The sequence below is a fragment of the Podarcis vaucheri genome (assembly GCF_965113315.1).
Source record: "Podarcis vaucheri genome assembly, chromosome: 16".
Taxonomy (NCBI): Eukaryota; Metazoa; Chordata; class Lepidosauria; order Squamata; family Lacertidae; genus Podarcis; species Podarcis vaucheri.
The window spans coordinates 15984509-15998653 of NC_138754.1; the positions used below are offsets into that span (position 1 = coordinate 15984509).

General features: G+C 49.0%; 1 protein-coding gene across 3 annotated transcripts in view; it reads right to left on the reverse strand.

The window, feature by feature from the left end:
- CDC42BPG (CDC42 binding protein kinase gamma) overlaps positions 1 to 14145 on the reverse strand; it is a 56636-nt gene that overhangs the window by 13906 nt on the left and 28585 nt on the right. For 2 of the 3 annotated variants that reach the window (XM_082204262.1, XM_082204261.1), the window contains exons 11-26: positions 13645 to 13740; positions 12851 to 12972; positions 11486 to 11728; positions 10286 to 10396; positions 9450 to 9634; positions 8317 to 8407; positions 7808 to 7920; positions 6156 to 6264; positions 5746 to 5894; positions 4604 to 4692; positions 3733 to 3785; positions 2763 to 2867; positions 2335 to 2409; positions 1653 to 1758; positions 1249 to 1382; positions 590 to 729 (exon numbers count right to left, since the gene is read on the reverse strand). In XM_082204262.1, coding sequence (XP_082060388.1) covers positions 590 to 729; positions 1249 to 1382; positions 1653 to 1758; positions 2335 to 2409; positions 2763 to 2867; positions 3733 to 3785; positions 4604 to 4692; positions 5746 to 5894; positions 6156 to 6264; positions 7808 to 7920; positions 8317 to 8407; positions 9450 to 9634; positions 10286 to 10396; positions 11486 to 11728; positions 12851 to 12972; positions 13645 to 13740 — 1921 coding nt within the window. The remainder of the gene's footprint in view (positions 1 to 589; positions 730 to 1248; positions 1383 to 1652; positions 1759 to 2334; positions 2410 to 2762; positions 2868 to 3732; positions 3786 to 4603; positions 4693 to 5745; positions 5895 to 6155; positions 6265 to 7807; positions 7921 to 8316; positions 8408 to 9449; positions 9635 to 10285; positions 10397 to 11485; positions 11729 to 12850; positions 12973 to 13644; positions 13741 to 14145) is intronic. The other variant, XM_082204263.1, reaches the window with a different exon arrangement.

A 14145-nucleotide genomic window follows, 5' to 3' on the forward strand; every position in this document is an offset into this window, starting at 1 on the left:
TTATTTCATTAAATGTATATACACTGTTTTTAAGAAAAGCCTTGAAGCAGTTTACAACACAGACAGAGCAATAATATTCTCGGTAAGAAAAGTTAACAGCAATAATTTCAGACTTTCAAAAAGTTAAATCTTGCACCCACTTTCTAAACATCTTGTCTAAACAGCACTGTTTTTAGAAGGCGCTGAAAAGAGCACAGCGAGGATGCCTCTCTAACGTCAATCAGCAGGGAGTTCCAAAGTGCAGGTGCTGCCCCACCAAAAGATTCAAGTTCTTACAAATGGGGAAGGGGTCTTTTTATGTGGCACCTGTAGCAGTGGCAGTTCTGCCAAACGAAGCAGAGGGCATTTGGGTGGAAAGCATGGAATTCTCGGCACAACCCCGGCTGCGTATCCCACTGAAAACCAGTGGAATCAAAACAAACAAAAAGAAGGGGGGAATGGAACTGTTTGATCTTTCCTTGGGCACCCCTAGAGATAATGGGTGGTTTCCTTCTTCATTTAGGATTCCCGGAAAATACTAAGGCTCTGTCAGACCTCCACCCCACGGCCGCCCACAGCACCACTTCCTGCGCAAGGTGTACCTGCTTACCTCATGTCTGTAACGTGCATGATGCTCACGTCGCATTGTGCTGCCTTCCCCTCTGGCACATCAAACAGGAAGATCTTGAAATCGCTGACGATGGCGAAAGCCCTCTGCCAGCCTTTCTTTACCCCGGAAGGCTTGGGCACCTTTTGGGGAGCGAAGGTGGTACAATCAGAGAACATTATTTCAGCTGCAAGGAGTCTGTCCCATTCCCCTTCCAGCATCGCCTATACCAAGGGTGGCAAATCTTTTTTGACCACCATTGGCCAAATCACTGGGGGCAGCATGCCAGAAGGGTGTGTGGCCAAAAGCCTGGTCCAGTCATCCCACTATCTCGCAGGACCCACCCCCAGGCACCCAGCCCTTCCCTCTTCCTAGCAAATCAGTTGAGGAAGGTTATTCCCCCTTCCCACTCATCCAATGATCAATTTGATGGTCAGAAGGGGAGCAATTTTCATCCTCAAGGAGGCTGGGCTCCTGCAGTGTCTCCATTTTCCAGCATCCACTTCCATTTTCTCCCACTTTTCAACATTGCAGTCAACGTTGGGCTCTTGGTGTGTATTTGGCAGAATGTGCCCAATCAGATCCCTGAACTGGAGACAGCCACCCTGTCCACATGGACTGCTTCATGCTCTCTCAGACTCGGGGGAGACTCAACCTCTTACCGACAGGAACCCCTCAAATGCCGTCCCTGTTCCACTTGTTGGGTTGACCCCCAAGGTTTTCTGGAGCTGTTCAGGGGGTAGGGGGCAGATGGAGGCCCCTCCAGCACAGGATACGTGGCAGACGAAGTTACAGGCTGGGAAAATGGAGGAGGAAGCGTAAGTAGGCAGCCAACAGGCCCCACTGAGCCACTGCAATGATGTATGAATTTTATGAATTAAAGAAAAAATGAATCAACAGGACCCTACGCCCCACCTTGAACCCTCTCCTATTCTACAGCACCCAGGCTGGGTCACAACTCTTCAGGCAGGGAAGGGGTGTTTCACATCCCTACCTAGAGACCGAACCTGGGGACCTCCCCTGACCTGGACCCCCTTCTCACTCCACCTAACAAGATGCCACTCACCTTCGCAAGTCAAGCCCTGCCGGACCAGCCCCACCAGGAGGGATGTGCAACGCATACACTTGGTGGGTGTGGAAAAGCTGTGGGTTTTGAAGCTGTGCGATTTGGGCTGGGGAAATGGAGCAGAGAAGGGGGCGCAGGAAGGATTAGACATGTTATTTAGCTCCAGGCAACTTTCAATCTTTTTAAAAGTACATAGACACACATACACATCCCCTCCTTAAAAGTGCAGGGACCAGAGCAAACAGGTTTCTTTTGGGTTTTTATTCCAAAGATAGATCAGCCTACAGTGGACCCTCAGCTTACGTTACCCTTGGGCAACGTAAACTTCGGGTTGTTAAAGCGGCAAACCCAGAAGTATTTTTCTGGGTCTCTATGCGCCGCACACATGCGCAGAAACACTAAACCACGCCATGCACAGAAGCGGTCCTCCAGTTGCGAATTCCTCGGGATGTGGCCGGACCCCCAGAATGGATCCTGTTCGCAACCGGAGGTACCACTGTATTAAAGCTATTCAACTTAACGAACAAAAGGCCTTTCCCTCCCCACTAAGCACCCTCCTGCTACACCATCCAGAGCTCAGTTTGGAAAGGCCTGGGGAGGAAAAAGGGCAGCCCCCTCAGAAGCGGGGTTCAGTCCAGAAACAAGGGAGGGAAATATATTTAGGCCAAGTGCTTGTCACTACCTTCAAGGATCCAGAACTGTTACTGCTCTCTGAAGAACCCGCAATGGATTGGGTGGAAGACATTGAATGTGGCACCTTTGGAGAGAGGGGAGAAGAGGAAACAGTAGGGAGAGATCATCATGCCTATGTCTTTGAAGGTCTCCTGGCTAATTCAAACCTCCCAACACCCATCTCCTCACCACTGTCAGCACAATGCGTAACACTCAAACCTGTGCATAGCCAAGTGGAAGATTCAGGACAGACAAAATACAGTCCTTCTTCACGAAGCACATCGTTAAACTGTGAAACTTACTCCCGCAGGAGTCAGGGATGGCCACCGACTCCTTCATGAATTTGTCTAATCATTTCTTAAAGCCACCCAAGAGGAAAATCGCAGCCTCGCCACTCCAGAGCTGGCCTGTTTTGGGATGGCCAAAAGGGCTACTCACGCTGGACCGCAGGCTCCTCCGCCCTTCGGGGTGCAGCTGGACCTCTTCGGTGGCCTTCCGAGCCTCCTGGGAATCTGGGGCACCCCCAAAAACGATAGCATCCTTCTGGCAAAGAGGGTAACACAGGTAGCAGAGCGTTTAACTGGACACAATTCAGATTTTTGCTAACACACAAACCTCCCCAGAAGCCCTAAGGACATAAGAGCAGCTCTGCTGGGCCCGGCCAACGTTCCATCTTGTTCTCACAGTGGAAAACCAGCTCCTCTTTATGGAATGTAAGACCATCCATGGCTACTAAGCACAACGGCTATACTTTGCCACCACGGTCAGAGGCAGCAAAAACTTTGTCATGGCCAATTGCTGGGAATCACAAGTGGGGAGAGTTGCTCTTGTGCTTGAATCCTGCTTGCGGGTTTCCCACAGGCATCTATGTATATCTGGCTGGCCACTGTGAGAACAGGATGCTGCAGGATACAGACCTCTTGGACTGATCCAGCAGGCAGGCTCTTCCTGCCTTCTTATGAAGGAGTACAATTCGAATTCCACTTCTCTTCTGAGCCCAGAGATCCTGCCTCTTGGTTTCTCCAACTGACATCAGATACAAGTATAGCTCACAACTTATGTGTATTAAACTTGTGTGCATTTTTTAAAAATAAAAAGGGGGTGGAAAGGGAGCGGGTGTCTGGAGAAAAAAGACTTTGGCAATCCCACCTGCCATTTATTGGTTTTTTTAAAACCACAAATGCAAAAACCATTAAACACTTAGCCAGCAGTGTATCTAATGGTGTTTGCTTTATCCATTGTCTCTAGACGTAGACATTCAACATTCAAACATATTATTTAATGAAACCCTTCCACTGAGAATCTGTGGCTTGGGCTTTATGAGCGATCCCCAGAACGTTTATCCCCTGCATAAACTGAGAGTCACCTTTTATACAGAAGACTATATTTGTTTCACAAAAAGACTTACGCTGGCACTTCGGAAGGAGAGGAACGGAATCAGAGGTCCTTGGTGTTTGATGCCTGTCAGGAGAGAAGAGAAAGGACACACTCTGGGAATGGGCCCTGTTCTTAACCACAGTTGTCACTGGCTGGCACAGGAACCTGAGTCCATCTAGCTCAATACTGTCTACACTGACTGGCAGCAGAGGCTCTCCAGGGTCTCAGGCTAGGAGATGGTGGAGACTGAACCTGCGGCCTCTTGCAGGCAAGGAAGATTCTCTACCCCCCTCCAAGCAAGGGTGTTCCACTAAAAGGGAAGCAAGGTCCCAGCTCTCATGGATCTGAATAAAGGCCTGGTTTGAACAGAAACATGGCTCCATCTAGCCCAGTGTTGTCTGCACAAAGTGGCAGCAGCATCTCCCAGATCTACCTGGAGATGTTGGGGATTGACCCTGGGACCTCTGAATGCCAAGAATCCCCCAGGGTTTGTGGGTATTTAACAGTACAACACAAGACACCTAACCCTACGGACTGAATGCAAACATGGCGTGCTCACTGCCCTGTCCCCTCCTTCTGAAAACTTCCCCCTTCTTTAGAAGCTCTTGGAGGCCTAGACCTCATTTAATCCCCCAAACAACAACCCTGTGAGGTAGGTTACGCTAAGAGGCAGTGAGTGAGCTCGCCCAGGGAGATTTGTGGTTGAGCAGGGGGATTTGAACCCAGGTCTCTCCCAGGTTTTAGTCCAGCATCCTTACGACTACAGCACCCTCGGGCCTGAGCAACGGAGAGACCGGCCCCCTACATTCTGCAAAGGCCCACCTCTTGCCCCACTGTTGGGATATGCCATTGTGGGGGCTGTGGTGGGGCTGTGGCCATCCACAACCCAGCCTGAAGCTCACCTTCCTGGGACCGTCCTTTCAGCTCTCCCTTGGCTTTCTCCAGCTCCAGGCGCAGAGCCCGGTTCTGCTTCTCTGCCTCCTGCAACTGGCTTTGGGACACAGATAGAGGAAAAGATAAATATGACTTTATGGCATATAAGGAAATTCAGCCTCCGGTAAGAGGGGCTTCCCTTCACTCCAGGTATAACATTTAGAGGAGACGGGGTTGTGCCATGGACCCATCAAGGGCTTTTTCTTTGCCAGCTGGTAGGGGGAGGATTTGCAAAGTGCCCCAAAACTCTATCTTGCCTTTGTAAAAACATGGGGTGCAGAATTTCTAGCTTCCCTAGGCCTCTCTCTTCGCGTCAAAGGTTAATCCCAATTAACCCCCGTCTCTGCAAATTATTGCACAGACTCTTGGGGAGGGAGTCTGCCCTCTTCCACTGCAGCTCCTCCTCTCCCAGTTAACCTCCATCTCTGAAAATTAATGCACAGACACTTTCTGGGGACATCATCAGATGCCCAGTTCTCAAGTCATCAGGGCTGGAGTCAGACATGGGCCATTTCAAAAGACGCAAGGCTGTCACTGAAGTTAACTCTCTATTCAAGGAAACGACATTCAATCCAGCAATTTTTCCCGGTAGTTCTTGCCCCTACGGAGCAGTCACCAGGACTGAATGTCCCTGCCTTCCACCTTTCCTAAGGCTCCTCCTCTCCCAGATGTTTCCCAAGCAGTCTCAAACTGCGTCTGCAACCTCTGACCTCTGTTCTGCTCTGCGAGTTTTCAGAGAGGAGGGTGGGGGGAGCCTGCTGCAGTAGGAGAGGGAGAGTCCCCAGATTCTTGAGCAGCCTCTTGACTCCCCTATCCTCTGCTTCAGCTTCGGAGTCTGAGCTGCTCTTCCTGCTCACTAAAGCCTGTTGCCCCTTTGGCATCCAGCCCCTGCTCCCAATCTTCTCCCTCTGATCTCTCCTTGGTGTCCCACCACCAATCCCCTGGCTCCGACTCTTCCTCCTCCGGGGGTTCCCTTGGGGGTTTCCCAGCTGGTGCCTCCCATTCTGCCAGTCCCTGACACAGCTTTGGGCCCTGAAACCTTACGGTGCAGGATCCAACCCTACTCTTGCCTGTGCACCACCTGCCGCCACCACCACTGCCGCCTGCTCACCGTTCAACCGCCAAGTGCGAGACCTTCAGCTTATCCAGCTCCTCCTGGACACCTCCCTTGGCCCGGATCTCGGCCTCCAGGGCCGACTGCAGCTCCAACTTGGCAGACGCCTCCACTTTCTGCAGCCGCCGCGCCTTCCAGAGGGTGTCCTGGAGCAGGAGGCAGCAGGGGGAAATGTCAGCAGAGATCCTGGGACTGTCGGAGCTCTTGGAATGTGGGGTGTGAAGAGGGGGAAGGGGGAAGAGGCCCCCATCCTGAGCCTCTGGGCATCCTGAGCCTCTGGGGGCAAGGACTTCTTCTCACTGGGGCAACCAGAATGTGGGTTGCAAAGGGGGAGACAGGCAGAGGGGGAAAGAGCCCCCCTCCCCAGTTTCTCAAGGCATCCACGGCTCTGAGACAGGCTCTCTTACCGGAGTTTTGGGGCTCTGTGCTCCCGTCTGCTTCAGTGCTTCCACTTCCTCCATCATGTGGGTCGCCATGGCCTGGAGGTAGCCCCTCGACTCCTTCTCATCACTCACCCTGAGATGCAGGCAAAGAGGCACACAGAGTTCAAGACAGATGAAAAAGGCCCTTCTTTTTTGTATATAATTCTTATTGAATTTTCTGTTTTCCAATTTAAAATACTCATTTTTACATCCTTTAGAAATGACTTCCCTTCTCTTTGCATGGTTCATTTTACATATCATAAATCCCTGCATATTTTACAAAAACTATACCATTCAGTATTTCGTTATTGCACCCATCAAAGCTTATTTACACTGTTGAATTTATCTTAATGCTGCCAGCGTTTTCAGCTGTACCCAATTATTTCCCATATATTCAAATAAATGTTTTCCAATCTTCTCTAAACGTATGTTCTTCCTGTTCTCTTATTCTATATGTTAAGTCTACAAGCTGTGTGTATTCTACCAATTTAAGCTGCCACTCTTCTTTGGTTGGGACCTCGCTTGTTTTCCATTTTGGGGCTAACAAAACACGGGCTGCAGTACAGTGGTACCTCGCAAAGACGAATGCCTCGCAAGACGAAAAACGCGCAAGACGAAAGAGTTTTCCGTTTTTTGAGTCGTTCCGCAAGATGAATTTCCCTATGGGCTTGCTTCGCAAGACGAAACGTCTTGCGAGTTCTTGCGAGTTTGTTTCCTTTTTCTTAAAGCCGCTAAGCCGTTAATAGCCGCTAAGCCGCTAGGCCGTTAATAGCCGCTAAGCCGTTAATAGCCGCTAAGCCGCTAATAGCCGTACTTCGCAAGACGAAAAAACCGCAAGACGAAGAGACTCGCGGAATGGATTAATTTCGTCTTGCGAGGCACCACTGTAGTAGCATACATAAATAACCTTTTTTGACACCTGGGAATTTCAGTCTGAATTATCCCCAACAGAAAGGACTCTGATTTTTTTGGGAAAGTACTTTAAAACATTTTTTTCAATTTATTATGGATCATTTCCCAATACTCTTTTACCGCTATACAGGTCCACCACACATGAAACAATGTTCCCTTCACTTCTTTGCATCTCCAGCACTTATCTTATTCAGTCTTTTTTTTATAACACTGAAAAAAGCCCTTCTTCATGCAGCACAGAGTTAAACTATGGAACTCCCTCCCACAAGACACAGTGATGGCCAGCAAACTAGGTGGCTTTAAAAGAGGGTTAGACCACTTCATGGAGGGCATGGCTATCAGTGGCTACTGCAGGCATAGGCCAACTTGGCCCTCCAGATGTTTTGGAACTACATCTGGAACTACAACTCCCATCATCCCTAGCTAACAGGACCAGTGGTCCCAAAACATCTGGAGGGTCGAGTTTGGCTATGCCTGGGCTACAGGTTATGCCCTGCCTCTACTGCGGAGGACAAGCAGTGGTTAAATTTGCCAAAACAAAGGTGTTGCAGCTCAAGCCTGAAAGCTATGCCTTCCCCATTGAATCTGGGAGCAGGCTGTGGTGAATCACCAGAGACTATGGGAGGGGGACCCACTCTGCTTATGCTCAGGTGCACCCCTGTCTTCTTCATCACTGCTCCGTGTGACAGGCCTTACACAGAGAAGGTGCACAGCTGGTAACTCACCACCGCAAGATGTCCGTGATCTGCATCTCCCAGTTGGCAAAGGCTAACTTGTGGGTCTCTGAAGAGCACTGTTCTTGATCCTGTTGGGGGCTATCGGCGCCGAGTGAATCCACCTGTTGCAGGAAAGGAAAAAAGCAAAGACAGATGTGAAGAAGACAAGCTTCCCTCTTCCCTCTGCCAGGTGGGGTTGAGTGACTTCTGCAGGAATAAGCCTGCAGAGAACTTTGCAGTAAAAAAGAGAGAGATAAAGAAAGAGGCTTATATGACTGTTGTGTTTGAGGATCTTGGAGATCTCATATCCAGGTGACAAGTATTTAAAAGCACAGAATCAAGGACTTGGAGGACTTCATGCTTTCAGCATTATTTTAAGCGATGACTGGGGACTTCCTGACTTTTTGGGATCGCACCTGAGAAGTGTGTGGCTCTGGAGAAGCCGCCTGCAGAAGCCACAATCTAGAGGCTGCATCCCTGGCCACAAAGCCAAGAGTCACAGGTAAATGTATGCATACCTGGTCTCCAAAATGCAGGGCACTGACACCTTCCCTGGGCAGCAAACTGTGTGGTTCTTTGCGCCAGTCCTTTGGATCCAGATTTCCCCAACTAGGAAGGAAAGGCAATCAGAGAGAGAGAGAGAGAGAGAGAGAGAGAGAGAGAGAAGGAGAAGAGATGGGGAGTCAACTTTTCCAAACTGAGAGCTGGGGAGTGAACCTAAGAATGTGGTCTCTTTGGGTTGGATCCAGATTTCCCTAGCCCAGCGCTCCCCCTGCATGTTTGGACTACAACTCCCATCCACCCCAGCCAGCCAGGCTGTTTTGGACTACTACTCCCATCATTCAGATGGGGCTAATGGAAGCAGTAGTTCAAAATATCTGGAGAGAACCAGGTTCGGGAAGGCTGACTTAAGCTGCCCCACTAGTTCCCATGGGAACTAAATGCAAAGAGAACTTAGTCTGGATCCAGCCCATAGTTCCCATTTACCACTGGATCACCTGTCCCCCCTACGCCATTTGCAGAGAATGGAAATGCCAGGATCATGTTTCTTTGGCCGGTGAAGATGGCATTGTGGTATAAAGGCACAAGAGTACGACTGCATCCTGACAAAATCTACTGATGCCACCTGTCAGATTTTTATATTCTCTTCCTCTTAGTAATGTTTATTAGTTTTTAAAGCAAAGCTTTGTTTATTTCAGGGACACAGAATGCATGTATATCTTTTATGCATCACATTTTATATTGTGTTTTATGCTGTTTTTTGTTGTATCAATTAAGTGTTTTAAATTTGTTGTTAGCTGCCCTGAGCTCGGTTTTTTGAACTGGGAAGGGTGGGGCATAAATAAAAAAATATTATTATCATTAGTAGTATTATTATTAATGTTCAGAGAATCACAGAGTTGAAAGGTGTCCCCAAAGGCCATCTACTCCAACCCCCTGCAATGCAGGAATGTTCTGATTTCAAGTGTGATTTCTGCAGCCTTCTGTAAGTTTATACTGGGTTATGTTTTGCTGTTTTATTCTGCTGTAGCCTGTGGCCTAACAAAATAGATGCCATTCTAGTTTTCCTATTCCTTTGTTCTGACCAACCCACTGCACTCCATTTTCCTTTCGCCACCCCACTTCCAAGCGGATCCCTGCCTCTCCTCACCGTTCAGCCTTGGCTTTCTCCAGCTGCTCCTGGAGTTGGGCAATCTCAGCTCGGAAGGCCTCCTGCTGCCTTTCCCTGGTCTGCAGCGCCTCCCGCAGGCCTTTCACCTCCTCCTTTGTGGTATAGGAAACACTTCCTGATCGCCTGGAGCCAGAGGCCAGGAAGAAGGACGCGTTCTGTTTCACCTGCAGGGGGCAGCAAAGTCGTTCGGAGAGGAGGGCAGATGCAAACCTACCTGGACCTCTTTCCCCAGAGGAATGCAAAGATATGCAGGGGTTTTTTTATATCTGGGGTTTTTTTTGCACTTCTCCAAATTTTGCAGCACAGTTCTTGGCTCAAAAAAAAGTACCAAAACACATATGCCAATGCACTTTTTTTTTTGTTGTTGTTGCATAGAACGTGTTCAAAAATGCACCCTTTAGGTTGAAATGCATATTCCCAAAGCTTGAATTTAGGTGATTTGGAGGTGGGTGGGAATTTGCAGTGCATTGGAAACAAGAGAGGACAGAGTGAAAATGAGATGGAATAAAGAGTGGAAAGGGCCATCAGAAGGGATGGGATTGCTTGTTGCATGCAGAAGGTCTCAGGTTCAACCACCTCTGGCGTTTGCAGAGAGGGCTGGGAATGTCCTCTGCCCAAAACCCTGCAGAGCTGCTGCTGCTGCTGCCAGTCAGTGTTGGCAATACTGGGCCTCTACTGCCCCTACCTGCAAAACTGGCACAAGCCAGGAACAGACCCATCCCTCCGCCTTTTGCCATGCCCCCCTGGCATGATGACCCTCTTTACAGTGGGGCACCTCCCTCCCCACTTCCCCCACTTTGCCAAGCTGTATTTACCCTCAGCTCCTCCTGCTCCTCCTTCAGCCTCCTCAGCTGCTGCTCGGCCCTCTCTCTCCCCTTCCGCTGCTTGGAGACTTCGTTCATGAGACCCTCAATCCGAGCCTCCAGCTACAAAAGGGAAGAAGCACTTGATTGTAGATGCCACCTGACTGTGGTGGGGGAAGAAGGTCTGGGGGCTCAGATTTCTGGGGTCTTTACTGCCCTACTCCCCATCCCCAAGCAGCTTCTGAGGCTACAGAGGCCCAGGAAGTGGCTTCCTTGAGAGTTTCCTTCATGCATCCGTGCGATATATGTCCTAAGAACATCTAGCATCTATGGAAATGGCCCTAAAGAATCATAGTGAGGTTACAGGGAACCAGGCAAAGGGCTTTCTCGGTAGTGGCGCCCGCCCTGTGGAACACCCTCCCATCAGATGTCAAGGAAATAAACAACTACAGTGGTACCTCAGGTTACATACGCTTCAGGTTACATACACTTCAGGTTACAGACTCTGCTAACCCAGAAATAGTGCTTCAGGTTAAGAACTTTGCTTCAGGATGAGAACAGAAATCGTGCTCCGGTGGCGCGGTGGCAGCAGGAGGCCCCATTAGCTAAAGTGGTGCTTCAGGTTAAGAACAGTTTCAGGTTAAGAATGGACCTCCGGAACGAATTAAGTACTTAACCTGAGGTACCACTGTATCTGACTTTTAGAAGACATCTGAAGGCAGCCTTGTTCCGGGAAGTTTTTAATGTCTAATGTTTTATCACTATTATTATTATTATTATTATTATTATTATTATTATTATTATTACTATTACTATTACTATTACTATTATTATCATCATCATTGAGTTGGGAGAGACCCATCTAGTCCAATCCCCAGCAATGCAGGAATATACAGCTTTCCCTTACAGGGATCGAACTTGCAACCTTGGCGCTGCAAGCACCACGCTCTAACCAAACTGAGCTATCCGTAAGAAGAGCCTAGCTGCTGAATCAGGCCCCCAAATAAAAATAAATGCAGGATCTAAGAATCACAAATGGTCTTCTCCCAGGTATTTTGGACTACAACTCCCATCGGCCTAATCTACCTCGCAGGGTTGTGGTGGAGATTATTCGAGGAGGGGGAGAATTGCGTACGCTACCTGGTGCTCCTTGGGGAGGAAAGGAGGAATATAAACGCAAGGAACGAACGACGAAATAAAATGTGGGGGTACCTCTTTGCGCCCGCTCTCCGAGCGAGCCAGCTCCTTGCGCAGCCCCTCCACCCTCCGCGAGGCTGCCTCTGTCTCCTCCTGCCGCTCCCGCAGCTGCCGGGAGTGTCTCAGCAGCTGGGCTCGCAGTTCCCCGCACTTGGCCTCAGCACTCTGCAGCTCCTCAGAGGTCTCCTTGTGCTGCAGCTGTTCTTCCTGCAGCTCCCAGGCCTGAGCTTGGAGCTGCTCCTGGGCCTTGGCCAGATCCTGCCCCCCAAAAAAAAGAGACAGCGGTGGTGTAGTGGTTAGAGTGTTGGACCAGGACCTGGGAGTGACCAGGGTTCGAATCTCCACCCAGCCATCATGAAGCTCACTGGGGGTGTCCTTGGTGGCCAGTCATTGCCTCTCAGCCTGACCTACTATTTCACAGGGGTGTCGTGAGGATTAAATGAGGAGGGAAAGAATCATGGGCACCAGCCTGAGATCCTTGCAGAAAAGGTGGGTTATATAAAGGAAATATATAAATAAAAACAAAATAAAGGCGCTGTAGAAGTTGGACCCACATGCTCAAGCCTCCAAGAGAGGGAGCCTTCCCTGCAGAAGGGGGCTGCATCTGGGGCTCTAGCTTCCTGGAACATAATCAGCCAGATTCTTCAAAATGTTCAGAAGCTCGAAAATGAACACGCTTTAGTGTAAAGCAAAAAAGGAGGACTGTTTCTAGTCCTCATTTTTAAGATTCCTGCCCCCCAAGCAACTATTGCTTATGATGTGGAATCCCCTCATTCTCCTCCCATAGCTAAAGCGTTTGCCATGAAACCCTATTAAAATGACCCCGTTTTAGTGAACATGCAAATCAGCCTTGATTTGCCAGCTGCGAAAATGGGAACAATGTAAATTGCATCTCTCCAGGTGAAGAGTCAGGATGGAGGGGCGTTTTGTAAGAAGTGAAACCTGCAACAAAACATTGCAGAATACCCTTGCCCGCTAAGGTGAATGGTTCCTGTTCAACAGGCCGACCGGCCACCCATTCCTTCCTTTTGACTCCCCACTCCCCACTCCATTTTCCATCCTTCTAACATCCCATCAAGAACGCTCAATCGTTTTTGAGTTCTCCTGGGTGTCCCTAGTGTTTTTTCACATGTTTGGTTCTCCTCAACAAACATTGGGGCTCCCCGGAGGATGCTGATAGTTTCCCCTTGTCCTTCATTTTGGCTCCACACCCCATTGAGGTCCTTATTAGAGCCCCCCCCCCTTGCAGAATCTGAAGGCTAGGAGCTCCTGGGCTCTCTTTGGCAGAACAGACAATGCTTTTCCTTGGCCAAAAACTACCACAACGCTATGATGGGATGGTCCAAATCCCCCACAGTGGACCGAGGTGGTATACGGTACCTGTAGTGCTTCATTCTTCTCCTCCTCCAGAATCCTCACACGTTCCTCCAGGGTCTTCACCTGTCTCGATTCCACCCGGTCAAGCTGCTGCCTTTGAACCTTGTCGCTCTCCAACCGATTCTCTGGAAGGGAAGGTACATGAGCCCCAGATGCAATCTAGAGATCCCCCTTCCCTTCCAGCTGCCGGCACCAGTGACCTTCTGAGCCTGTCTCCTCCACAGCGCCAAGGATCCATTGGCTGTGGTTCTTGCATTGCAGGGGGTTGGACTAGATGACCCCCGGGTTCCCATCCAACGCTACAATTCTGCGATCCTACCAAATGGGGCAAATGTCTTCCCGAAGACATCTGAAGGCAGCCCTGTATTGGGAAGTTTTTATTGTTTGACGTTTTGTTGTGTTTTTATCATGTTGGAAGCTGCCCAGAGTGGCTGCGGCAACCCAGTTGGATGGGTGGGGTATAATAATAATAATAATAATAATAATAATAATAATAATAATAATTTATTTATACCCTACCCATCTGGCTGAGTTTCCTCAGCCACTCTGGGCAGCTTCTAATCAAGTGTTAAAAACAATACAGCATTAAATATTAAAGACTTCCCTAAACCAGGCTACAATTATTAATAGTAGTAGTAGTAGTAGTAGTAGTAGTAAAAATAATAATTCTGCACCTGAAAGGGTCATTTCCCTCTGCATAAAGACAGGGCAGGCTGCCCCCTGCGCCCTTAAGAGCTCAGGGAGGAATAGGAGGAGAAGGCCTTGCCTCTCCCGAAGCCCCACCAGCGCCCAGGTACCTGCCAACTGCTTCTGCAAAGCCGCCATCTCGTTCTGGAGGCTCCTGAACTCAGAGTCCTTGGCCAGAGTCTTGGAAGGGGATTTTGCCAGAGAATCTGCACAGGGGTGACATAAGGGCGAAAAAACACAATATAAGCTCCACGGTCTGCCTAGCCCAGCATCCAGATGCTCCGAAGGGAAGCCCGTGAGCAGGATATTTTTTTATATACTGGAACAAGAAGCCTTCACATCTGTTCCAGTAACAAGAAGCCGAAAGCACCAGCCTGAAGATGACGAGTGAGACCTCGTCGAAACGTCGCACAGACACCCCGACTCTTACACGGGAAGACACCCGAAGACACCAAAACCTGCATTCCTGTACCCGTGAAAATCTACGAAAGCATATATATATATATATATATATATATATATATATATATATATATATATAAATTTTATTGGTTTTACAATTTTTTATACACAATACAAACAAATAAAAAGACAAACAAACATGTATAATT